Source organism: Saccoglossus kowalevskii, chromosome 22 (genome assembly GCF_978046115.1).
Source record: "Saccoglossus kowalevskii chromosome 22, keSacKowa6.1, whole genome shotgun sequence".
Lineage (NCBI taxonomy): Eukaryota > Metazoa > Hemichordata > Enteropneusta > Harrimaniidae > Saccoglossus > Saccoglossus kowalevskii.
Window position 1 is genome coordinate 24274883 of NC_140662.1, and position 27958 is coordinate 24302840.

At 36.3% G+C, this 27958-nt stretch overlaps 1 protein-coding gene across 1 annotated transcript in view; it reads left to right on the forward strand.

The window, feature by feature from the left end:
- LOC100376872 (solute carrier family 35 member F5-like) overlaps positions 1-26128 on the forward strand; it is a 39138-nt gene extending 13010 nt beyond the window's left edge. Inside the window, exons 3-14 of the mRNA XM_078008992.2 lie at positions 1858-2004; positions 2417-2473; positions 6294-6387; positions 11446-11511; positions 11988-12124; positions 12932-13013; positions 13161-13248; positions 14234-14403; positions 16244-16403; positions 17740-17830; positions 18645-18799; positions 22739-26128. Of these exons, the coding sequence (XP_077865118.2) occupies positions 1858-2004; positions 2417-2473; positions 6294-6387; positions 11446-11511; positions 11988-12124; positions 12932-13013; positions 13161-13248; positions 14234-14403; positions 16244-16403; positions 17740-17830; positions 18645-18799; positions 22739-22829 (1338 nt within the window). The 3' untranslated portion in view covers positions 22830-26128. The remainder of the gene's footprint in view (positions 1-1857; positions 2005-2416; positions 2474-6293; positions 6388-11445; positions 11512-11987; positions 12125-12931; positions 13014-13160; positions 13249-14233; positions 14404-16243; positions 16404-17739; positions 17831-18644; positions 18800-22738) is intronic.
- The last annotated feature ends 1830 nt before the right edge of the window (positions 26129-27958 follow it).

Consider the following 27958-nt stretch of genomic DNA (forward strand, 5'->3'; position numbering starts at 1 on the left):
GTTTGTCATGGTGCCCAATAAGTTTGGCTTGATGCCAAATGAGTTTGCCTTGTGCCCAATGAGTTTGCCTTGATGCCAAATGAGTTTTCCTTGGTTCCAAATGAGTTTGCCATGGTGCCCAATGAGTTTGCCATGGTGCCCATATGAGTTTGCCTTGGTGCCCATATGAGTTTGCCTTGGTGCCCATATGAGTTTGCCTTGATGCCAAATGAGTTTGCCTTGATGCCAAATGAGTTTGCCTTCATGCCAAATGAGTTTGCCTTCAAGCCAAATGAGTTTGCCTTCATGCCAAATGAGTTTGCCTTCATGCCAAATGAGTTTGCCTTCATGCCCAATGAGTTTGCCTTGATGCCAAATGAGTTTGCCTTGATGCCAAATGAGTTTGCCTTGATGCCCAATGAGTTTGCCATGGTGCCCAATGTGTTTGCCTTGATGCCAAATGAGTTTTCCTTGATGCCAAATGAGTTTTCCTTCATGCCAAATGAGTTTGTCTTGATGCCCAATGAGTTTGCCTTGATGCTCAATGAGTTCGCCTTGGTGCCCAGTGAGTTTTCCTTGGTGCCCAATGAGTATTCCATGGTGCCCAATGTGTTTGTCATGGTGCCCAATGAGTTTGCCTTGATGCCAAATGAGTTTGCCTTGATGCCAAATGAGTTTGCCTTGATGCCAAATGAGTTTGCCTTGGTGCCCAATGAGTTTGCATTGATGCCAAATAAGTTTTCCTTGATGCCAAATGAGTTTTCCTTGATGCCAAATGAGTTTGCCTTGATTCCCAATGAGTTTGCCTTGGTGCCCATATGAGTTTGCCTTGGTGCCCATATGAGTTTGCCTTGGTGCCCATATGAGTTTGCCTTGATGCCAAATGAGTTTGCCTTGATGCCAAATGAGTTTGCCTTGATGCCAAATGAGTTTGCCTTCATGCCAAATGAGTTTGCCTTCATGCCAAATGAGTTTGCCTTCATGCCAAATGAGTTTGCCTTGATGCCCAATGAGTTTGCCATGGTGCCCAATGTGTTTGCCTTGATGCCAAATAAGTTTGTCTACCTTGATGCCAAATGAGTTTGCGTTGATGCCAAATGAGTTTGCCTTGGTGCCCAATGAGTTTGCCTTGGTGCCCAATGAGATTGCCTTGGTGCCCAATGAGTTTGCCTTGGTGCCCAATGAGATTGCCTTGGTGCCCAATGAGATTGCCTTGGTGCCCAATGAGTTTGCCTTGGTGCCCAATGAGTTTGCCTTGGTGCCCAATGAGTTTGCCTTGATGCCCAATGAGTTTGCCTTGATGCCCAATGAGTTTGCCTTGATGCCCAATGAGTTTGTCATGGTGCCCAATGAGTTTGTCATGGTGCCCAATGAGTTCGTCATGGTGCTCAATGAGTTTGCCTTGGTGCCCAATGAGTTTGCCTTGGTGCCCAATGAGTTTGCCTTGATGCCCAATGAGTTTGCCTTGATGCCCAATGAGTTTGCCTTGATGCCCAATGAGTTTGCCTTGATGCCCAATGAGTTTGCCTTGATGCCCAATGAGTTTGCCTTGGTGCCTTTTCAATTCCAAATGTTATTACTATATGCTACAGCCATTTTATAAATTTTGCCCTTTGAAATGGGTGCCCTCTCAACTTCTCAAAGTTCAAGCTCTAGGAAACATAACAGTGAATAATGAGAAAATCTTTCTCATCTGAGAGCAAAATGTGACTGTTGCTAATGTACAAGTGGATTGCAATTTGTGATTGGCAGAGTCATCATAACATTTCAGTTTCAGCATATGGTAATGCACTACCACATTTCCAGAATTTTATTTGTGCTAAGAACTTTGTCAACACAAGCAAATTGAAAAAATGATGTTTTCTTCTTCTTTTTCAGTATATTTTCAAATCAGAAGACTATGAAAAACCTTTTTTCAGCACCTATCTTAAAACTACAATGTTTATGTTGTATTTACTTGGTTTTTTATTCTGGAGACCTTGGAAGGACCAGTGCTGCACTCGAAGAGTCAAATCAATTCCATTGGTAAGTCATATTTCCATCATTTTTTGAGATATTGGAATGAATTTCTATGACAAATTTCAGAGGATTCTTGGTTTTATTTTTTCTCACTACCATGCATCCTAAATACATGTAGGAAGAGCTGAAGGTACTGTCACAATTATATTTTTATCGTTAGACAAATTTCTGTGAAAGCATGGACCACAATAAAATGTTCACTGCTAAAAACTTTTACTATTTCTATGGCTCATAAATTGAATGACTCATTTGCATAATTAGTATGTTGCTTTCTTCTTATTTATAAATTTGTCATGCCTCGTAATGTCTATCATTTTTGTCATGCAAGCAATATTTCTTGCATCATTTCATATTTTAGGAACTGGTTGTTTTGACGATTGCCAATATTTAATATTTTTGTCCGTTTTTTGTTTTTCAGAAAATAGATATTGAGAATCCAACAGATGAGAGTGATATTGATCATGATAATCCTCTGGTGAGTTCTACTTTTTATTATTCACCATCATCACTTCCAGTTAATAACAGTTCTCATTCTGTCCTAAGACTGAACAAGAAAGAAATTTATGAAATCTGGACGTCACATGTTGTGTATTATGCAAAATATGCATAGAAACATTATGATGTGATAGCGAATTGTGTGTGTGCATATTTCGCAGTATCTTCATAACTTCTTAAACACAGAACTGGTCAGGGTTGTGAAAATTAGTTGCAATTTTATTCAAACTTTATTTTGAAACATACCTGTTATCTTAGAAATATGGCTCTATATGTGGATTTGCATTTTGCAAGGTACATGTAGGTTTCTGACACACCATGTAATACTACAAATTTACCATACACTGTAACATATGGCAATCAAGCGACAGATGTATTGAGACTATAATATGTATGATGTAATGCAATCATGTGCTCAAATGGTAGTGATATATCTGGTAGCTATTTATTTTTATTTTAAATGCTTAAAGCTGTGATTTGAATTTAAAAAGTTTTAGCTTAAATATCTTGTAGAAATTGAATCCATTTTTCCACATTCACTGATTTTTGTGCTTTGTGGCAGCTCTGTTGTTTTCCAAGAAATGGCAGACTAATACAAAAATCCCTCGACTGTGTATCACCACAGTGTGACTTAAGATCAAAAATTCAATACAGTGTCATTGTACGCTCCGCCCAAATGTTTTCCTGAGCTTACAGGGTCATACACAGGTCCAATAACTAGGATTTTTTATGATTAACTATGTATTACTTGTGATTACCGCCCAGGTAGAATTCAATTCTTGGGGGTAAGCATCTAGGCATTTTCAGTGCGTGGCAACGGTGAGAACAGAGATCGAAAACTCTAAGAAAACTGTATTTTGGGATAGTTGTTGACTTTCCTGAACAGTGTCGCAAGATAACCCCCCCCCCCCCCCCCTACATGTGCAACATGTATAAATTTGGTAGCTCCGGGTTATTTCAGAGCTGAGTTTGTGCTGTTATCTTGACTTATGGATGAGACCCAGGTTTGTTGGCGCTTATATTCAAACCTGTATTTCACAGTGAAGATGGCATTTGAACACCTAGGGGTGATCTCATATTCAAACATGCGGGTCAAACCTACGAAAACCTAAACCGCCCGAACAAAACCCAGTTTTGCGGTTTGGAAGTTTAAACAATAGGCAGTGCGGTTCAGGACGACCGCACGAATTTGCATAAAACTGCGGTTCGAACCGATCTCATTCACATCTCATTCAAGCTGTTGTTTATTTTTAGGATTGACAGAGTTTACATTTCTTTTTGAAGACTAGATAGTTGTCTCTAAAATGTGTCGATTTATTGGTGTACAGTAGTCATTTTACCATGTGCCTTGCCTAAAAAAAACACTCTTTTATATATCGGTGAACAGCGTGCTGAATAAATTGTTTTGTTTTGATAAACTGTTATGCTCGAGTCGCAAATTGAGCAGAGGACGTGAATCAGACTTTTCATTGGGCTGGACAATTGATATGTGTCTCTGACAGCTAATAAGTATCAAAAGACGAACATTTGTTGATACAAAGTTGCACTTGAGACTTACGCTACTGTGTTCAAGCCTTTACTACTGTTGTGCGTTCAATTTTCAAACAGTTCTTTCAGGAGTGCGGCATCGCAAAATCCGGAAAAACAAATGCAGCGTACGCCATGAAAATTTATTTCGATTTGCTGCACATTTTTCTTATTCAATTTCCAGTGACACGAAGTATCAAAACAGAAAATTAAATTAAATGGACTCGCGCTGATTATTTACGGCTATTCATCTGCAGACGAGACTGCTTATAAAAAAAACGAACCCTGACCTCTGAAAATACCTTATTCATAGAGTGCCTTGTACCTAAAACCGTCGCCCAAGGCGACGCAGTGCACGTTGCGATATCGCAATCGATGCATGCCGGGTGACAAGGGGGAATTCTGATTGAGGTAACCAAGATGGCTGCGTTGAGTGCACGATTTTCTGCGGTGTTTAAAACAACATCTCGCTGCCTACTTCGCCCACAGTCCCTCAAGGCACTGTGCTTCGATGTATTTTCTAAAATAATCGTTTATTTTTAATTAACCGGGGGTTCGAAATGTGTGCATTTTGTCACAGAAAAGTAAGATATCGGCAGCGGTAAATACCCGTAATTTCCCCGCAATGCCGTCAGCTGACAATGTTTATGCTGTTCGTAGCGCCGGAGTCGTAGCATTAGCCCCGACTTTAGTTTTGGCACAGTGATAGAGGGACTGTGGTTTTCAGATGCCTTCGTAGAAAACAATGTTGCCATTATCGATTTAATACTTTCATCATATTTTGATAACTCGCAGTCTCACAGACTTTACAAACTTAACCAAAAAATGTGTTCTATGAATTTATGAACTGACATGGACACAAAACTGACCGTACTTGTTGCGGACAAAATGTACCAGTTCGCTCCATGGATAAACATATTTTACTGACTATGCCAAATATATATGTATATATATAACGTAAGTAATTTATCCTAAGATGCTGCTCATTAAAATTCTAGTGCATCTTTTCCCTGTTCTGTTTCAAACATTAATTTACCATATATATCACAATAGAGAGGGTTTATGGTATCACTTGATTCACATTTAATGACAAAATATAACAAACCATCACGTCTGTAATTAATTCCAGATAAATTGAATAACAATAACAATTGTATTGACTTGTACCAAAATGTAAGTTGTGGGAAACTGATTATTATTACCAATCACAGAAATAAATGAATATAATTTTCATCACACTTATAAATGACATGATGTAAATAGATTTGTGAAACAAATGCAAGTTTGTTTTTATTAGCATTTACATGTACAAGACTTGCAAAGACAAAATATCGCTGCTGTAATTCTTAACACTTCAAAATATAACACTCAGTATGAACATGGAGCTCCATAGTATACATCTTATTTTTTTTCCTACTGAAACCAGGCTGAAACAGTATTGTAAGAAAAACCTAGGTTTCCCTAGGTCTGTCTTCTTTGTTCTCTGTTGTTTGTTTTCAGTGGGGGCGTTAATGGGCAGTTAATCCAGAGGTTAGGTTCAAACCTACTACTAATTTGCATATTTTAGGTCTAGTAGGTCTGAATAGGGCAGATCGGGTAAACCCAGGTTAACCCAGGTTTGACCCAGGTGTTTGAATATGAGATCACCCCCTACATGTTATATATTTTTAGTTAGCTCTGTGTGTGAATTGTGTGAAAAATGGCGTCACTTGTTTACTGAGTAAATATTTGGGGACAACGATTTAATCTTATCACACAAATAAACACAAAGTGTAATGAATACGTGGGATTAGGTCATAAGCCATGTTAGTCTTGTTAGCGTGATAAAAGTAATCCTAACACAGCTCGATCCAGAAGTTCTATAAAAAATTTAATGGGGACTGTGTCATTTTCAATGATTTGTTAATATTGAGCACTTTTCTAAATACAAAATTAACAATTCCGTTTTACTAGTGTGAAGACAACCCTTGCAACTTTTGAAAATATGCAAAAAAAAAATTTCCAAAAATATGCCACGAACCTGGGTCTCATCCTTAAACTATTTTCATTGGCTCTTTGGCTTTCCACTGCAGCTTGCACAGAGCTCATAGAATTACATGGTACAGTGGTGGGCGTCTTAGCAATGTAGAATATTCTGTGACGTAGATCCACCCCCGAGAATACTCGTCTTGTGTCTACTGACGTCAACACAAGAGAAAATATCATGGGATTATATATAAATAATTGGATGCCCAAAATGTTTCTATTGACGCAATGTTTTTTTTCCTTTCTAGAGTGAACCTCTCTATGTGCCTGTCAGGTTCGATGACAGTGATAAAGACAGTACACCAAGTAATAATAGTAGTTATAATGATCTTTCAGAAATGGGTACGTTTTTTTTTTTCCCATTTCAGTTTGTGTGTCTTTTCTCCTGTATTGAAACATCTTCGCAGCCAAGGTTCATTAATTCGGCCACCACCTCAACAACTCCCACTATAAACATGTATTCACTCTTGTGGCGTGTGCTCTGGTGCGTTTCCATGGTAATTGGAACATGAAGTCAAGTACAGTGACGCGTTTCCATGAGAAATCTAACACAAAGTCGAACGTTTATGGCAGTTTAGTTGTGATGCAATTTAAAATGGCAAAATCTATTTGTTTAAATTTGAAATTAAAGCGGGAGGGTCGTCACCTGCGTATGCGTGGGAATTGAGTCCCAATCGACGATAACAACACACACTAAAAATGCAAAGGCTCATGGGTAGATGCTTGTTTGTAAGCAATGATATGCTATGGCCATGTGACGCATGTGCAGGTAACGACTCCCCCCGCTTTAAGGGACGACGTCAAAAGATCAATGTCGAATAAAAGACTTATTTCCTTTAGTTTGGGGGGTGGGGGTTTTGACCTCAAAAAGTTTCCATCCTACAAAAACGATTTTATTTTTTAATGAAGTCAAAAAAATCTTGGAGTATTTGTAGTTCATTTTTTTTCTATCCAATCATGGACAGAAATAACTGAAAAGGGAAAAAAACAGAAAAATGGTTTGGTTCGAGTGTAAATCTGTGCGTCAAATGAAGTGCATTTGTAAAATCTTTTAACACCCACCCGACTACCAACTGCTATGAAATACTACTAGCCGATTATCAATTTGTATTTAATGGTGAATGTAGTCTGACGCCATGACCAATATTTATCAATTAAGTTTCAGTGGGGGGTAGGGGGGTTTGGAAAAAAACTAAAGGAATTAAGTTTTTTATCCGACATCGATCTTTTGACGTCGTCCCTAAGTTTGTGTTACAAACAAATGTGGATCATTTAATAGAAGTCAAATACAGATTTTTCTAACACAATCATGCACTGGATTGTATAAAACCATGTGAATTGAAGAGGTATGTAAATGTGTCGAAATGGACATAGTGCGAGTGGTTAGTGCTAGTAGCACTAATCCGAAAAACTACTAGATCTAGTGCTAAAATGGCACTAGATCTAGTGCTAAAATTGCACTAGATCTAGTGCAAAAACGGCACTAGATCTAGTGCAAAAATGTATATAGTGCGAGTGGCATTGATGTTGCGTTGTCAACGACGTCAAGACATCCCGTGATTCTCTGAAAATAAATTAATATTTACGTAAAATTGTTGTATCTTTTATTCATTGGAAATGTGCTACAGTGGGAAAATTGAGAATGTCATTGTCCACGTTTGTCGTAATACTAATAGACCTTTGGAACAACGCGATCGGCCGGGAAACTAGCTGAAACAGTGAAACTGCAGGTCGAACTGCGCAATTTTTACAAATTGTGAATAGATATACTGTATGAAATGGTATTGTGGGGGAAGTCCCGGGTCCCAGTAAAGCTCGGTGGGTTGTGCGTGTACTGCGATTTTCACGCAATCCTGTTGTTACATTGTATCATGGAGGAACTAACGGAATATGATGTAACCTCGCCGATTTTTTAATTTTTTAACGTGATCATATTATGTATGTCTATACACTTTCTCTGCAATAATATTTTTTAGAAGCCCTTAGGATTTTTTGTTGTAGACTCTCGAAATCTTGTTCTTGTTACAGTTGCTAATAATTAAAACATGTGAAGTAACAAGTTCATCTGTTGAATTTCCGGTTGTGAAATGCGTATTTTAACCCTCACAGCTAAACAAACCCAGTGTATGGTCGCGTTAAAAAAATGGGACCAAGAAATCGTCCAGGGCGATTTTTCGGCAGTTTTTAAATTTATTTTTTAAAATATTTTGTCGTAATTTATCGGACATTTCAATCGTTCCTGACGCCTAAATCAGTCTATTTAAAGTGCCTGTGAAATGGCTGCTATTTTCGCGCCTAAAATTATCAATTGATACATAAATATTATTAATTTTTATGTTTCTAAGCATGAATTTTTTTTTTTTAAGTGAAAAAATGTGTTTTAAACTCAGTCTATGGCAACTTTATTTTTGTGTATTTTAAAACGAGGCTCCTCATTAGCTTCTCATTTGCATACAGAAATTCCCCTTGTGACGTCAGAAGGGGAAGTCGCATGGCAGCTTGCATTGCCGATACGTGTAAATAAGGCAAATTTCTTGTGCAGTTTTCTTGTCTTTGACTATATTGTCGCTTATGTACTTGTTGGTCGAGGAAGAATGGACCACAATGAACACATAGTATCAATTTTTGATGCACGGGGTTTAGTTAGATGCGAAATATGTCCGTTTTGGTGTAGCTGGTCAACGTGATCGTCACCGACACCGGCGCACGTTTGTACACTGTTGTTGAAATAGGTGAACGGGTCGGGTCACGGCGAGGGCAAGTGCGTTAAAAGCGGCGTTTAATTGGATAACAAAAATAATCGAGATCGACACACATACAGATAAATTCAGAGTGGATTGGAGTTAGCTTGATCCATGGCATGATTGTCATAATTATAACATTGTATTAAAACTTTATTTGGTGGAAACACATTGACCAAGCCCGGATTCTTATTTCATAAATTATTACGCAGATCAAGCTGCAAGCATGGAGGTAAAAAAGAACAGAGGTGTGAATTTGACATTCAACACCAATTACCAAACAATTCAGAAACTTTTAGCCTTCGAAAATGAAAACAGTTAGCAGTGTATAAGGGCTGTGTAATTTCCTGTTTGTCCGACGCTTCGTTTTCGTGTCACTGTCAAAATTGTTGCTACCTTTTACTTAACAGGGACTAAATGGTCTCTATAAAACGATAATCAGAATCGCAAAAAAAGTCAACTGATTTGAAACACCGGACGTCTCTCTCTCTCTTCTGAAATCCGCCTCGGTGATCATGGGCTGGTCCGGAATCTATTTCTTTCAAAAGTGTTGCGCCAAGTTTAAGGTTAAGTGATGTCACACCTTCGGATCGATTAGAAACGTGTGAATACATACACTATGGCTATACGTTTCACTGCAACTGCCCACAACACAACATCTAAAAACTCTCTCTCTCTCAAAAAAAAATAAAATAGACAAAAAAAAAGAAAAAACGCCGACCGAAAAATGTATATCGTTTAAAAGTATACTGAGCGACCAGTGTTATTACAGCTCAGGGGTATGACTTCCTCTCACATTTTGTCATTTGGTGGCGCACTTTCGGCAAGAGTCGGAAATCCGGAAACAGTCGACCGTTTCACGATAGGTGGGCGTGGCTACAACACGAAAAATATCCCAAATTTACTTGGATACGAGTAATCATTTGCAGCAAAAAAATCAATAACTACCCTTTTCAGTGGGACACAGATCTAAAATGGGAAACGTGAGGGTGGGCATTGCACAGGCACTTTAAGTTTTTATTCAAGAGCATGTTTATTTTGACTAGCTAAGCTCCGTTTGGACAAAGAGCTGTTATCACTGTAAACAATGTGAAATTATTCTTCTTATGCTAAGTTCATCTTTGAAAACAACTATTTTTTTATTTTAAAAAAAATCATGCCATTTTCCCATCAAAATCCAAGCCAAAAGAGCGTACTACAACATCGTCAAATCTCTTCCGCGTTGCGTTCAATAACATTAACATATTTAAATGAGCTATGGTGATTTGAACGCGTTGGCATCGTCCAGCATTTTGATTGGTTAATTTGCGATTTGACCTATTAGCTCAACTCATGCAAGAGAAGCGCATGGCGGATACCCTACCGCATCGAGCGTTTATATCATTTGCTTACGATGAAACTAAGTTGAATTTTATTTGAATTTCATAAAAATTATCGAATTTTTTTTTTTTTGCGTTATTATAATCACTACTGACTAATAATCAATGTTTGTGAAACGTAGCATGTCCGGATTGAGCATCTGTGATCGCTTGCCGGGATTGTTAATGCAGTTGTGTTCGTTTTTATTAGAAACGTCGTTTAAAATATACTTTTGTTACCAATAAAATAAAAACAAATGTATTTGAAAAATGACACTGGGCGACACTTTAATGACATTTCAGGTGGTCTACTTTTTAATTCAGCAATAATTATTAATTAATGTTAATTCTGCAATAGTTTCTTTCGTCTTGGGTGGCCCAACTCACGGCGTAGAAAGTCTGTGTAGTTGGATACAATGAAAATGTCCCCCCAAAATATTTGATAATTATTTTTTTAAATTTTGAACCCCAAATAAGCGCACATCAGCCGTGAAATCCCCAGGGCGATTTTTCGGATGGGCGAATTTACGGCAGAATCCGGTATTATATAAAGAAAGTATTATTATGGACATCTCACGCATATTGCCAATGTTTTATACTGTTTGCAGTTTGCACATGAAAGTGGTTGTTGATGCCCCTCCTATTATTCGACGTTGTTGACAATGCGATAACAATGCCACTCGCACTGTGCACATTTTAGCACTAGATCTAGTGCCATTTTAGCGCTAGATCTAGTGCCATTTTAGCACTAGATCTAGTACTTTTTCGGATTAGTGCTACTAGCACTAACCACTCGCACTACGCCCATTTCGACACATTTACATACATGGAATTGAATGATGGTATTAGAGAGAATCATGATGCAATGTGTTGTAGAGTCACTTCATTCAAAACTACTCATTCATTCTAGCAAGTCATGGTGAATTTTATCTTGTCAATCTTGAAGTTACAACCGTTATAGTCATCTCATAAGGAAAACAATTGTTGCTATTTTTTCTCAATGATTAGTTTAATCCGCTATGACAAGCTAACACAATACAGTACAATACCTGTATGCAGATGTACCTGAGTACAGGGGGATGTTCTGTACGTGTGAGCACTGCTTTATAATTTAAGACATTAGAGATGCATGTGCATGCAGTTGCCACAAGCTAGCTCAGGCATGGTATGATGCACTGTGTTACATTCAATGTGCCTTGATGCTTGGAATTAATGCATAAGGATAGTTCTCCACTCAATGTTCATTAACTTGAGAGATATTGAAAATATTGACTTCTATGTGTGTGTGTTTTTTTCTTCAGAAAAAAAGCATATTAATAAGAAAGGAGTGCGTTTTAGTAATGTCATGGAAGTCAGACATTTATCAGGTAGGTGTGTATGGACCAGGGTGAAATAGTGCAATGGAGTATTTCATTCAAGACCATCATTTCATTGCACTATTCCACCCAAGACCATCACTTCATTGCACTATTTCATCCAAGACCATCACTTCATTGCACTATTTCATCCAAGAAATAGTTCATGGAGTGATGGTCTTCGATGAAATAGTGCAATGAAGTGATGATCTTGGATGAAATATTTCGATGGAATGATGGTCTTAGGTGAAATAGTGCAATATTGAATTCATGGATGAAATAGAGCAGTTATGTTGGCGGTTATGTATACAATTAGAAGCTACAGTACAGCTCAGAACTTGCTTACCTAACATGTTAACGCTGTATTTATACACATTATAACCATGGCAACCTTGTGTTCAGGCAAACACACAACACCAGCCTGTATACCATCTTCCGGGTTTCTGGTTTCCAAGTAATATTCAGTGCATGCTATTTGTTTTACATAGATACGCAGGCAGAGGCGGCTAAACAAGCACGTTTGTCGTACGCTGCATCGTTACGTGTTAAGGAAGATGACATGAAGGCTGCAAACAAATTATCAGTTCCAGAAGTTGCAAAACTTAGTTTATTATTTTGTTTAGTGGTAAGTGCATCAAGTGTTATTATATGTACAATAACAAGCATCAAGTATGAATACTGTAGAATACTTTTTTTTCGCTTGGAAATTATTTTTGCTATTTTCGCTGAAGGGATGTTTCCGTGAAAATAAAATCCTATATTTCACATGACACTCATCAAAAATCAGTGAAAATAAATTCCATAAAAGATGCCCAAAAAGCCTTTTCAGCGAAAATTAATTCCAGCGAAAATAAAGTATTCCACAGTATTAAAATTGATCGTTGTTTCTTGAACAAACATGTTTATGTAATTCATGAGAAATCATAATTCAATGTGCTCATCATCAAACAACATTTTTAAATATTACATGTTCTCATTTATATTTACATCTTTAAAGTATAGCTTCCAAATTCCCAAGATTTCATCAATGAATCATGGGAAATGTAATTTAATGGCCGTTTATCATTTGCTATGTTTACGCAAATTATCAGAGGTGTTAATCGCATGTGCGTGAATGCATCACCTATACCATTGTCTAACTTGATAGGACGTATTGTGATTGATAATCATTTTGAACACTGGTTCAAACTTGAAAAATTACTTAATTAACTCTGCCCAACTAGTACTCTGACGTCTAAATAATATTTACATATATTTATGATTGTATACAATAAAAACTAAAATACTTTTGGCATTCTGACTGTTGAAATTATCAATTCATTGATGCATCGCCATAGAGTGTGTCTGGTTGCCATCTTTGCCTTTATACACCTTGAGCTGTAGTTTTTATCATATTATTAATATCTTCATTATTAATATTTTGTCCTTCTAGTTTTTTCTTGGTAATTTTTCATATCAAGAGGCCTTAGCAGACACCCAAGTCGCTGTGGTTAATATACTTTCATCAACATCAGGTAAATATGTGTGCTTGTCTCCACTCTGCTCTGAGATGGTCCCTGGGGCATAAAATCTGTTGTACATTACAATGTATTGCTTTTCTTATGTATCGCTAGTATCCAAATTAGATATTCAATCTAAAAATCAAATATATTTGTTTGTAGGTTTATTTACACTGGTATTAGCTGCCATGTTTCCTAGCTCTCATGGTGATAAGTTTACTTTAACCAAACTTGTAGCTGTTCTTATTACGTAAGTATCTATGGTTTTTGTTTTGTTACTATTAAAATTGGTATTACAGATGAGATTTAAAAAACTAACTGAACATATTTTCTCCTTTTTCCTCATGCCTCTTGAGATATTGTTGGCCTGTTAAGGCATTCGTTTCCAATAATATTTCTCAATTATTTATTAGAAAAGATAACAAAAATTATCCCCATCAAGATTTTGGGAGGAAAAAATGTGACTGTAAAACAGCCATTATCACACAATGGAAGTACATAATAGTGAAACGATGGCTAGCATATTTTTTAGCTAATTTAATTACACTGTAATGTTGCTAATGTAAGTAATTATTAAGCACTTTACTGATTCATGCATTGAACCAAATTCTGAGTAATTTGTCCTGAGACATTCCTAAAAACAAAAACAAGAATAGCGACCCATGTATTTGTAACTGTATTGCTGTTAAGATGATTTAGGATTTATTCAGGAAGTAAATTTGGGTTTCACTACAAATCTCAGAGAAACCCACAGCGAAATAACACAGTTAAGTTAATTTTGATGCTGGTCACTGGTAGCATAGTGGCTGTTGCGTCAGATTCGTGATCGGTAGATCCAAGTTCAAATCCTACCTTACGCTGAAAACCAAAATTCATTCACTAACGAATGCGATTTTGGGGGAACCTTGGTTAAGATCCGTAGGTGCTTGTGTTTGACCGAGCCTAGTTGACCCCAGGATAGCGCATTAAAATTGCTATTTGAAAGAGAGATGGCCGCACAGCCCTGTCATGTAGTCCCAAACATGAATGAATATATCAGCACTAGAACATGCAATTTGCACATACAAAAAAAAGTCAGGAGAGACAACAGTGATATTCAATGTCCAGAACTGTCACCGGGCGCAAAAACATAGTTGATTTTGTCGATATCGTCTGTGTTAATTGTTCTTATAATATGTAATATTTGTTGTAAGATTTCATAATCATTTCAACTTGATAATATTTGTGCTTTGCAGTATAAGTGGTATAGTACTCGTGAGTTTATCAAACAACACATCAGACAACGACCAGGTACAGCTGGGTGCAATATGGGCATTATGTGGTGCTTTGCTTTACGCTATTTATCTTGTTTTGCTAAAAAGAAAAGTTGATAATGAAGAAAGGCTTGACATTCCTATGTTTTTTGGTGAGTGCTTAAATACATTTCATGCTATAATTATTTGTTTATTTATAAACTAGTAGGTAATTTATCATGATTTAAGTTTTCATTCAGTGTATCGTTTTCAGTCTGTGATGTTAAAAGTGTTCTCATTTTGTATGTTTGTCATCACAATGCTGTGCTCTTCCTTAGCAGGATATTAGGAGAAATGCAGCGCCCTCTAGGATTGTTAGAGCACCCTCTTGTGGTCATTCTTTTTCAGAATTTGTTTTTACCTTGCCCGTACCATCAAAGATGGAAGGGAAAGGTATATTAGGGAAAAAATGTTGTCCGGCGTTGTCGTCGTCGTCGTTGTCGTTGCCGTTAATAATTGTTATTGTGTGCATAATAACTTTACTAATTCTAGTCCAAACTTCATCAAACTTGGTCACCTTATTCATCAGTATAAAGTCTTCCCTGAGTTTGAACAACAGATGTCCTGTATGAAAATATCATGCAAAAATTGAGAAAATCTGATAAAATATTTTGTATATTTTGACTGTTTCTACTTGACTGATCACTGGTGATACACATCAAAGGTCACTGATCTCAGTGGAAATATGCATTGTTGTATGTGTTCAATGAAGCAATTCATTTATCTTGTAATAATATCCTTGGTAATGTATCCCCCAAACCCCATGGGAATACTATACTGGGTTTCAAAACTAACTCATGGAGAGATTGCACAGTCTGATACACATTTGCAAACCTACCAATAAAATCTTTACAGAAAACAAGATGTCAGAAAATCAATATAAGCACTCCTATGAACTGGATGCCAAACTTTGATCAAGATCTGAAGCGTATAGAAAATCTGTTTAGTTCAAAGTTATCAAATCAAAAACAATACATAAAAATACATAAAAAGCAAAACGTTTCATCCACATTTTGAAAAGAAAATTGTTCTAAAATATATGTATTCTGTATTTGACAAACAGTTCATTCGACAAATGAACACTCACAGGAATATGTTTCAGCTATTAGAACAGAATGATAGAGTTTTACAATACTACCGGTAGTTTAAAAACACACTTCAAAAACAAAGATTGCGGTGTTTGAAGATGTAGATTCTCAGGAGGCAACAGTACTGTTGACTTCTCTCTCCACTGGACACCAACTATTTAAGTTGATTTGCATACAAAGCAGAGCTTGCAACATGATAGCTATTCATAGAGGGTGTTTTTTTTTACTTTTCATATAATACAGTAGTCACACAATGAGGCAGTTCATATTTGTCTCAGTGAATCATTAATTTTTGACAGACACCTGTACAAAATACTTGGACTAAAGCCAGCTAACATTTTCTGTTATCTTGCATGTTTTATGAATCTATTCACATCTAAATGCAGCACTTTTTTTCTGCGATGAGGCATTTGTTTTTATACTAAAATATCTGAATTACTTTGAATAAAGCTGGAAATTATGTCCCTTAAAATAATAAGGCACCAATGTTTTTGTAAGATATTTACATCTTTTAAGGACATTCAGTAGACTGATTCCCCACTGTTGGTTCAACCCCAAAACTTGTTTGTATTCAAAATTAATTATGACAATGCATATTTATATTGAAACAAACTATGATAAAGGGAATTATATTATATAACAAAGGGCAAGGTCACCAGAGTTCAACTATGTTTTTGTAATATTTCTTAACTACAAGTCTGATATTTGGAGAATACTATAGAAAAATAAATCTATTCTTTTTTCGTTCCATGAGTAAACAATTTTTTTCTTGTATCTGCAACATGCATCAGAATCTGTATCCTTAAATTCCCACTTTCCTGCAATGACTAGAACACTAACATTTTGTTATTGTTTTATTTTTCAGGATTTGTTGGTCTGTTTACCTTTTTATTATTGTGGCCATGTTTTTTTTTACTTCATTATACACATCTCGAAATGTTCCAACTGCCGAATAAGATGGCCTGGTTATATCTGGTTATCAATGGTGTGGTGGGTACAGTGTTGTCAGAGTTCCTCTGGTTATGGTAGGTATACATTCTAAATCAGTATGCCTTGGGCCCACATGTGTGTAGTGGTATAATTTCCGTCTTGAAAGACTGGTATTTATTCCTTAATTTCCTTGCAATAGCGATGTAAAGCAAAACTCATGTACTTTTAAATTAGTGGATTCTGATGAAAGATTGTGTTTTCTTTTACCTTAGTTTAAAGCTGTATTATTGAATATATATTTTGTTTGTAGCATTTGATAAATGAAGTAGTATGTGCAACAATTATGGTATTTAAGAGATATCTGGTAGGAAATTTTTAGCAGCTGAACATCGCCAAGCATTTATGTAGATTTGACTGATCGATTTTTAGGAGCTTAGAGCATGAACAAGTTCATTCAGAGATCTCGTTGAATTGTATTGGAGTTTAAGTATCTAGTTATTGGAGTAGTGGAGTTTTACCGCGTTATTGTACTTGATGTTTGCAGAGTATAATAATACCAGTACCAGTTGAAACCTCATCTGTTGGCTCTGTGTTCGTATTTTATCATCGCCGCCAGGGAAGTCTTTCTGTTACTGTTGCCATTTTGGTATTTGAACCATCACACCTGTACTATACCAATTACGGTAATATTACGTTGCGTGTGACATCTGACAAAAACGAATCCAACAGGTCTTTGAGGCTTACTTTCAATAGATCGCAGCGAAGCGTGACACAAAACTTATTTCTCTCTTGTGCAATCTACATGCTATATGTATATAACATTTCATAACATCTATTGCTACTGCATCCAAGCGATTATGGAACATTTCATACTTTCTTGGCTAGTTGTGTTGAGTGTGTTCTAAAGCAGGATTTGAACCGTGTTGCATGACATGATATGGGGTATTTCAGGTAAAAAAGAAATCAGTCAGGTTCTAACATGCCTAACTCCTGAATGCCACCAGACTTCTTTGTCCAAATATTTCTCCACTTTTTCTGGAAATAAATCCTAATTTTGGAGCCACCAGACAAAATTTGAGTCGATGTTCAGTTTTTACTCAAAAAGTTTGTCTTTTTTTTGTCCCAATCTTTTTAAAGAAATTGCAGACTATAAACGTGACTACTTTGTGAATTTGTGATGAAAAAAGGGAGTTGATGGCTAACTGTATTCCAATTCATGGCTCATTTTCTACACATGTTAAATACTTTAAATATGTTTGACATAATGCAGCTTAATACCTAGGCAAATTCATAGTGTTTGTTTTGAGATTTTATTGCAATGAAATGAAAATAATTTTGTAGTTGTTTGGCATTGGACAACCCCTGGCCAAATATGACATGATGTTTTATTATCTCAAATACGTGACATATATACTTCTTTTCATATTTCAGGGGATGTTTCCTGACGTCATCACTGATTGCTACATTAGCATTAAGTTTAACAATTCCTTTATCAATGTTGTTAGACATCTTCTTTAATCGGGTAGGTAAAGCTGGTGTTTACAATGTATATTGCATTATAGAAAAAGAACAATATACAATTATCTAAATATATTGCAAAGTATGTATGAAGAAAATACAATGATTAAATGGACTAATTTTTAGAGATACAGCTAAAAAATGCCACCTTGTTGAAGTTTTCCGTTTCATTGTGCACTTCTTATAAGTACATTGGACTATTGGTAGACAGACATTGTAGTTAATTACATGACAGTCTCTGTGATATTGTGTAGTATTTACGACTCATCAAATGCAACATTTGCCCTAGAAATTAGTTTTTCATATATTACTGGCCGAATGGGGGCGTTTGTAACACTTCTTTTTTCATTCCTTTTCCATGTTTTATTGATTTTATTTCTTTTTCTCATTAATATTGCCAGTTTTTTCAATAGTATTTTAAAAAAAAATCATTTTCATGCTTTAGATAGTAATTTTTGTAGAATTTGTATATTTTAAGTATGTGTTCTAGTAGTTAGTGTAACCATTTTAATTCCCTCTGAGGAATTTTAAATGCTTCAATAAACTAAAAAAAAAAACTGTTTCCATGCACATCAGATTAAGCGTCAAATGTTAGAAAGGCAAACATTTCACAAAGACACAAACGCACATATTCTGTCAGTAATATTTTTAGTACATGGCTCTCAGATGATATACATGAATTTTACTCTTCAAAACAATCACCGGTTAACAAAATTCAGCTGAACTTTTGTGAGTGTCACCATCTTGAACAAGGCAAATTGATTTTGTGCGAATATGAAGGCATTTAATATGTATAATTCTTTTATATTTGTGTTTAGGTGATGTTTAACTGGATGTTTTTTGTTGGTACCGTGCCTGTGTTCTTATCATTCTTTGCTGTGGCTCTACTCAGCCATTATGATGACTGGGATCCAGTCTTAGTGGCACTCAGGCGTCTCATGTTCTGCTTTTGTCGGAGGAGAACTACACGAAGGTAAGATTCTGTAATGTCAAGATAATAATAAAATAATTTTTTAACCTTTTAACTTGGTAAAACATGTTTCCATCACATTGCATATCGTCTGTAAGCTTTTTGTTGTCATTATTTAAAGCCTAAATTAGAAAAATCAATGGAACAAACGCAGTTGAAATTCTGGAAGCCAATAAATTACAAAAATCTGCTTAAATAATATGGTTAACAATTCGACAAAGTACTTCAAATTAGTGAGTTTTTTCAGTAACCTCAAGCATTTGTCAACCCTTGAGAGCAATACATCTGTCTGGTTCAAATTTATCTGATTCTTAAGGTAGCGAGAACGTTTTGTGACGTTTTTAAATAAAACATTCTCTGTCTGTTGTCTCGTTCAGAACAGTAATTTAGGTTATATATATCAAAAGACTAAGTATAGAGGTGCAAGTTCGCACAAACTGGACAGACATTGTTTACATAATTATCACGTGACATCAAAAATGGCGAACCTTGTAAAAATGACTAAGTACGCGATTGCGAGAGCACACTGCGGAATTTCCTGGTGAAATTTAAGTTATGCATTGTCCGTAATCAAGTCCATTGAAATGCGTCTCCGATAATCAAAAGACCTATTATTCCGATTTCTATGCAGGTTTGTTTTTTTGTCCCCAAATTATTTCATACTTGGCACCTTTAACAGACTATTATTCTGTGACAAAGCATTTTCTTTAAAAACCCAGACATATTTCGCACCATCATAATCTTTTGAACGATAACTGCGAGTTTGAATGTCCAAGTCCGAACGCACTTGATTTGGCGGCGGTCCCAATGAGTCGTTCTCGATCAAAACTTCAACTCGAGAAAAACGCGAAAAAAAGTTTTGGTTAATAAAACACTGTAGATTTGCTGCATTATTATAAATATACACTAAAAATGGCCAAACATATTAACCACTGATATCATAGAACTCATAAAGAGTGTCAGATAATGAATAATTTCAAGCTCGAGCGCGAAAAATGAAGAAAACTGCTGGCATTTGAGTCCGTACTCCAGGAACGTTTGGGTTTTCCATTGTTACGCAAACGAACAACGAGGGATAATCCTCTGACAAACATTACTGTCCCACTGTACACGCTGACAGTTTACAAACAAGCTAATCCTTCAAGTGTCTCAGATAAGACATCTAATAAAACGGTTTTCATGGTGAAACAAAATGGCCGATGTTTGAGTGCGACACTGAGTGGCAGATTTTTCTTTGCCTCGTCTGTCAATGCTTTCTTTCTTTTCTTCGCCATTGCGTTAGAGATAAAATGTATTAGTAAAATAGAATATTGACTTGGAAAATAAAACGATTTAAAAGAAAGTTGTGCAAAGTTACAGTACTCCTTTCCCACAACCTCCCACCCGCTTCCGCTTTCCAATCACCTTTTTCTCTCGCTTTTGTGACCGCTTGTTGAATTCGACCGGACAATTTCCGCTTTATTTTCGACCGCGCAAACCCTGAAATATCAACGCCCACCTGCTCGCTCGCGCGCATTTAAAATTCGGACTAACAGAATAATTTCCGAGGTTCACATTGTCTTATAATTGTCTTTCTGGTTTTTATAGATGTTGAACAGCTGACAAAAGTTCAAATACTTTTTGTTTTAACTATATATAATTATATGCACGCAACCTGACCCTTTGACCTCGATTTGGCTTGGACTGAATATTTTATTTTAAACAATATTCTGACGTGAAATACAAAATGTATTTCAACACAAGTACGACATGGTTGTCAGGGGTTTCTTTCCTGATTGTTGAGTCTTCGCAATGTGTTTTGTATAATTATTGTTGTTTTCCCCCGATGCTGAAGGACCTTAAAGCTAAATGGCAGTTAATTTTACATATGTTTGTCATGACAGTATGTTTGTAAATATCTAGAAAAATCTCGTCTTTCGTTGATAATTTCAATTGTTTGTTTGGAATGTCGATCCCCGTTGGTTTCTCCATACTGAGTTTAGGAAGGGCGTCGATCAACACCGTGACAATCAGCCGAGAGAAGACAAACATTGACCGTAATTCATGGAGATCATGTCCGTAATTTGTGGGCTGAAACCCCAAATAATTAATCAAGTATTATTATTTTAATATATATTTTATTTTACATCGTAAAACTAAACCATGCCCAAAACAGAGCTAGAGTTGTTCGCGGTGAAACAACCGTATTGAAGACGATGCAACTTCAGCTAGCCATTTCTTACCTTGAAATAAAAAAAATAAAAATTTGAAGAGCATCGGGGAAAATATTAATAATCATCCTTATCAATCGCTTGCTTTATTTTATTCGAATCCATGAAATTCACGATTTTTTTTACATTTGTTGGCAACTTCCGCGCTAAAAAAGATTGAAAATGTGGGTGTGATTATTTTGCAAAGTCCTGTTGATAATACGGACAAATATGGTTCTGTGACCCAGTTCGTGCTCCGATCAGGTGACTCTCAGCCAATCAATGATGTTGTAACAAAGCATATTTGACGCTAATTGAAGGGTCGTCGTACAATCCAATCACCGGCGTTGATTCACATAGTTGTTTGTGCTGTGACAGGCTTCAAAATTATTCGCTGAAAAACATATATTTTGACAAACTGATGGAATTTGACCTTAGTTCAAAAAGAAAATACTAGGCTAAGATACATTAGAGCTCACGCGAATCAGTTTTCTCTGCAAGTTGTGAAATAAAGTAAACCAGAGTAGCGTCGATGATTTTCAGCCCTGAAGGACTTTGAATTGTTCATCGACTGGCCACCAAATAGTTATGGCTATAACTAAATTTGACACGTTTTTCTTTTAAGCCCAATAAATTATTCATACATGTCAAGCTCTGTTCGATTTTTTCAGGGCATGTGGCCGTTTTTAGTCGAAAATATTTTTTGTGGGAACACTTTTGCGGTACGTATACGGTATAGACCGAGCTCATTCAATGATCGTGACTTAATTTTAAAAATTGAATGTCAAATTTTACCAGACGTGGACCGATGTGGATTCGATATCGTTATTTTTGGAATTAATCACTAACATTTCCTCGTTTCTCTGCTCTGTCAAAAGGAGTTACCTAGGCTTTTTTCACGTAACTGTCTCATTAAAATAAAAATAAAAATATTACATCTAGAACAAGCACCCAAAACACGTAACAAGAGGTCCCAGTTCAGTTGCTTTCACGATACAAGTGTAATACAGCTATCAGATTTGAAGTGTCGTTCAGAATGTAATAATAGTTAATACTAGTTGTATGTTCACACTTTACTATCAAAACCACCATTTCGACCACCCATGTGCCAGTTTTCAGTGTTTGGGCGAGCGGTCAATGTTTTCAATGAGCGAGCGAGCGAAAAAAAAAACGTGATTAAAATGCGGTCGGTTTCCGGTCGGACAAGACCGCGTGGTCGGAAATTAAGCGATAAGCGGTCAATGTAAAAGCGGAAGGTTGGGCGAAATGAGTACTGTATCATCATGTTTCTCCGACGAAGTCTCGACTGACGATAATGCTGACAATGGACGTTAGATAAACACGCATTGTTTGCAACTGGAAGCTTATCACCCGTTATATCAGAATCGTCAACAACAGAGTATACAGATAAGATGTTATCATTTAATTCCTTCCAAAGATAAACACTATGCAAATATCCACGAAACGGCAGTTGTAGTCTTTTCTGCTAGTGCTTTAAAACACAAATTTGAGCAACGTTATTTCGCAATTTCAATCTTTTGTAAACCTGGGGTGATGTATCAAGATCTAAAGTAACCGCTTTATCAATTTTTGAAAAATCAAGAAAAAAGTGAAAATTTCCCTTCTCGCTACCTTAATCTTAGCATAATCTTATCTGAAATTAAATTTTTTATTAATGATTCTGATTATAATACAAACTGTTTTTAAAATTCACTTGGATTCATATGATTTATCTCTGCATTTTGTTGTGTAGACTTCCTGAAGACAGAGAACAGAGAGAAAGTCTTATTGGTATGCATTCACTGGGAGATGGCAAAAGGAGCTCATTAGATTGTTGTACATAACAGAAAAGATAAATACACCACTTTGCTGCTAAATATGTGCTAGAATATGCACAGACCCTAGCTGCTTAACAAAGTTGATAGTTAAACTTTTTTTTAAATTATAATAATAAACTTGATAGTGTTTATTATTATAAAGACATTGTCTGCTGGATGCCTCCATTGAACAGGAAAAAACGATGTCGGCGTCGGCGGTTAAAATATAAACTTTGTTAAGCAGTTTGGGTCCGAGTAGCTCTGTATTGAAAAGACAATACATGCTGCAATGTTCCTCATCTTAAAATCATTGTACATGTCAATTTATATGTTGTCTCGTACATACTAGAAGCTTCTGAATTAATATAACCTTGACATTAAGTTATATTTTCAAAATGTGCCATTGAATCTGTATTTACATGCAAGTGCTTTGTACTCATTATAAAATGTAACACTATTTGTGTTACATTACTTGTATGCCATGTTCTAATTCAACGAAAACATTATGATTCTCCATACTGATCATTACCACTAAATTAACGTTTAACATTCATACATTTTTTATATCCAAGTTATTTATTCAAGTTTTATATAGACTGATTCCATTATTGTGGCCTGCGATCAGTACTGTCTGCACTTTTCACATTTCGTAATCATGAGAATTCTCATTTTTTCTCCCTGTACATATTATGCAAGAAACTTGAAAAAGTGAGGGGACATCCAGTTCTGATCAGTAGCTTATCCAAGAAACTGCCTCAATTGTCTCTCTTGGTCTACCAGTAATTTTCATTTTATAAATCCAAGTGCTATAGATTTGTTCAGAGGCCATATATACAAACTACTATGCATTCTATGATGCGGTTATGACCAAAATTTAATGTCTGGGAGTACATACCCTGGTAGCACTGATGACAATTGTGAAGTTCTTAGTATAATCTTGTTTTGAACAAGAAGACACTAAAAATGGTTCAGTAGTTAACAGGAATACAGCACTGAGCAAGCCTGGTCAAACGGAGTAGAATAAGGAAAATTGTAAGTTAAATCATTTAGCATGCATGCTCTTTACAGAACATTAATATCAACCAAATATTTAGCTTTGATTACGTATATGCAATTAGTGTCTTCACATCATTACACATGCAAGTTACAATAAGTACCGGTACATTCAGTGACACAGGCAGTTGCCGTCAACACAGAACATTTGTTAAAGATGGTGTCAGTTGCTGGCTTGATTTTGTATCTCGCATGTATCAGCGAGAAGCATTACAAATATTAAGAGTATTAATATAGGTGTTGTACCCTCACCCATTAATTATTTTATCTCCTAATAGCAATAATAATGTGGACTCCTATATTCAGAATTGATGTACTTTTGTCTGTATAAAATAATACAGTTACCTATATGTTGAACAACCTAGTTTTGCTTCATAGTTTATGCCGATATATCATATTTTTTAAATATCGGTATAGAGTTAAGAGTATAAATACAGGGGAGAGGTGGTTGTTGATGCAGAGGGCACATCCTGATTGTGATGACATCACATTAGTCATTTCAAGTGGTTGAATACTGATGTTATGTTTTGGTATCAGCAGCCAAATAAAACACAATACCCACTTGACCACTCACATAAGTTGCAGTTGCATTGTACATAGCATTCCAATAACAGCTGCTTAACTGAGATACCTCAATGTATTTATAAATGTAAGTGGTGATTACTAACAATAATTATAAAACCTCTACTTTGTATCGTTTTCTAGATGTAATAAACATGGTCTAAATTAAAGTAATTCTTTAATACATAGAATGGGGGTATCACTACCAGGATTCAGACCTGGATACTCAACTCAGATTTGTAAATATTTTTTTTTTTTAATTACTACAATTGATGTTGGTGATGGTGCAGTACTCCTCATTTTGTCAGTTGTTTTTGTGCAATACACTAAGTATATTTTTGTAATAGACATGTGTAGTAAGATTAGTTATTTCAAATACAGTAATGTTCCACCCAAACTGGTAAACCAAAGAAAACCATTTTTTTTTTTTATATCTTTCCAGTAAATCATGTCCTCCAGTGACGAGCCCTGCTATGATTTTGAATCAATGTAACAAAAAAAGCAGTTCACAGTATCACTACTATTTTGATGTACTGGTATAATGGTAATTTCTAATAATGAATAACTATACAAGTGTATTGCTGTGGACAACTTTGCTTTTGCCCATGTACATTATCATGTCACACTAGTGCTTCACCACTGGAGGGCACTTGAAAGGTGTATTGGCCTTGTTTTAGCAGCTTGAGCAATTCAATAATCCTGAACAACAAATTCATAAACCACGAGTAGGAGGGTTCCTTTAAATATTAGGACTTAACCTACTGGGAACATTATTATAGAGCATATCTACTGATAACATTGCCATGTGTTTTTTGTTCATTGTACATACACTCAATGCAGTGTAGATATTTTACCATGAAGCCTGTAAATTTGTATTCTGCATAAAGATATACAGGATATATCTCTCAGAATCTGAATAGATTTTAAGCTGAGTTCAGTTGCAACTGTTTCATTTAATATGTATGTGTACCTCTTCAATGCCTTACTAAGATTAAAGGTGTGCTGTTGCAATTAATTATTGTAGGCCCTTCTCACATACATGCAAGTTCTTGGATAACTTCAGCTGATCCCAAATCTGTATACCAACAGTGAAGATCACATGACAGGCAAATTTTTATACGCAAATTGATGCACTTTTCATCAATCCCCCCCATTCCTGCAATAACACTTGTGACAGCACATTCAGGCGAGATTAAAGTGCGGTAGTTGTCGCGCCAACTATGCGCGAGATATATGGGTCTCACATAAACAAAGATGGCGACTTTGGCTGTTGCACAGATCAACGAGTACAAACAGACGTTACCAAGCTTTTATTAGGTGATTTGAGGTATCAAAGGAGTCACCGGCAGTAATTAGTGCAAGTTGCGCCCAGGTCAAACCTCATACTTGTGATTTCCATTAGAAGATTGGATTGTGGGCAAATCAATGTTTATCATCACAAATGTTGCACATGACGACTACCGCTCTTTAACATAGTATACAGATACCTTCAGAATGCTAAAATAAACCCCCCAGGATACCGAGAATAAATAGACCACTCAAGATGCTGCGAATATTACACTTTTTGTCAGCTTTAAGTATAGCATTGTGTTAAATGCTAAATTGTACATTTTTAAATGTTTTTGATCTTTGTCGGTTGTTTTCCTTTGTATTTAGATTTGATAATGCATGAATTTGAATAAATTAATATTAACCTGATCATTTAAAATAAAGTTTAATGGTTTTTCCCATTGATGTAATTTTCTGTCTATGCAATTGATGTCCTGCTGTGTGTCACTGAAAATGTCATCATTCTATCAGTGCAATTGATGTCATCATTTACTGTACATATGTCGTGCTGCGCGTGTCATTGAAAATCTCATTCTATCAGTGCAATTGATGTCACCATGGTGCGCGTCATTGAAAATCTCATTCTATCAGTGCAATTGATGTCATCATTTACTGTACATATGTCGTGCTGCGCGTGTCATTGAAAATCTCATTCTATCAGTGCAATTGATGTCACCATGGTGCGCGTCATTGAAAATCTCATTCTATCAGTGCAATTGATGTCATCATTTACTGTACATATGTCGTGCTGCGCGTGTCATTGAAAATCTCATTCTATCAGTGCAATTGATGTCACCATGGTGCGCGTCATTGAAAATCTCATTCTATCAGTGCAATTGATGTCATCATTTACTGTACATATGTCGTGCTGCGCGTGTCATTGAAAATCTCATTCTATCAGTGCAATTGATGTCACCATGGTGCGCGTCATTGAAAATCTCATTCTATCAGTGCAATTGATGTCATCATTTACTGTACATATGTCGTGCTGCGCGTGTCATTGAAAATCTCATTCTATCAGTGCAATTGATGTCACCATGGTGCGCGTCATTGAAAATCTCATTCTATCAGTGCAATTGATGTCATCATTTACTGTACATATGTCGTGCTGCGCGTGTCATTGAAAATCTCATTCTATCAGTGCAATTGATGTCACCATGGTGCGCGTCATTGAAAATCTCATTCTATCAGTGCAATTGATGTCATCATTTACTGTACATATGTCGTGCTGCGCGTGTCATTGAAAATCTCATTCTATCAGTGCAATTGATGTCACCATGGTGCGCGTCATTGAAAATCTCATTCTATCTGTGCAATTGATGTCACCATGGTGCGTGTGCGTGTCATTGACAACCTCATCATTCTATCAGTGCAATTGATGTCACCATGGTGCGTGTGCGTGTCATTGACAACCTCATCATTCTATCAGTGCAATTGATGTCACCATGGTGCGTGTGCGTGTCATTGACAACCTCATCATTCTATCAGTGCAATTGATGTCACCATGGTGCGCGTCACTGAAAATCTCATTCTATCAGTGCAATTGATGTCATCATTTACTGTACATATGTCGTGCTGCGCGTGTCATTGAAAATCTCATTCTATCAGTGCAATTGATGTCACCATGGTGCGCGTCATTGAAAATCTCATTCTATCAGTGCAATTGATGTCACCATGGTGCGTGTGCGTGTCATTGACAACCTCATCATTCTATCAGTGCAATTGATGTCACCATGGTGCGCGTCACTGAAAATCTCATTCTATCAGTGCAATAGATGTCACCATGGTGCGTGTGCGTGTCACTGAAAATCTCATTCTATCAGTGCAATTGATGTCATCATTTACTGTACATATGTCGTGCTGTGTGTGTCACTGAAAATCTCATTCTATCAGTGCAATTGATGTCACCATGGTGCGCGCGTCTCTGAAAATGTCATTCTATCAGTGCAATTGATGTCACCATGGTGCGTGTGCGTGTCACTGAAAATCTCATTCTATCAGTGCAATTGATGTCACCATGGTGCGCGTCACTGAAAATCTCATTCTATCAGTGCAATTGATGTCATCATTTACTGCCCATGCAATTGATGTCATTTACTGCCCATGCAATTGATGTCATTCACTGCCCATGCAATTGATGTCATCATTCACTGCCCATGCAATTGATGTCATTTACAGCCCATGCAATTGATGTCATCATTCACTGCCCATGC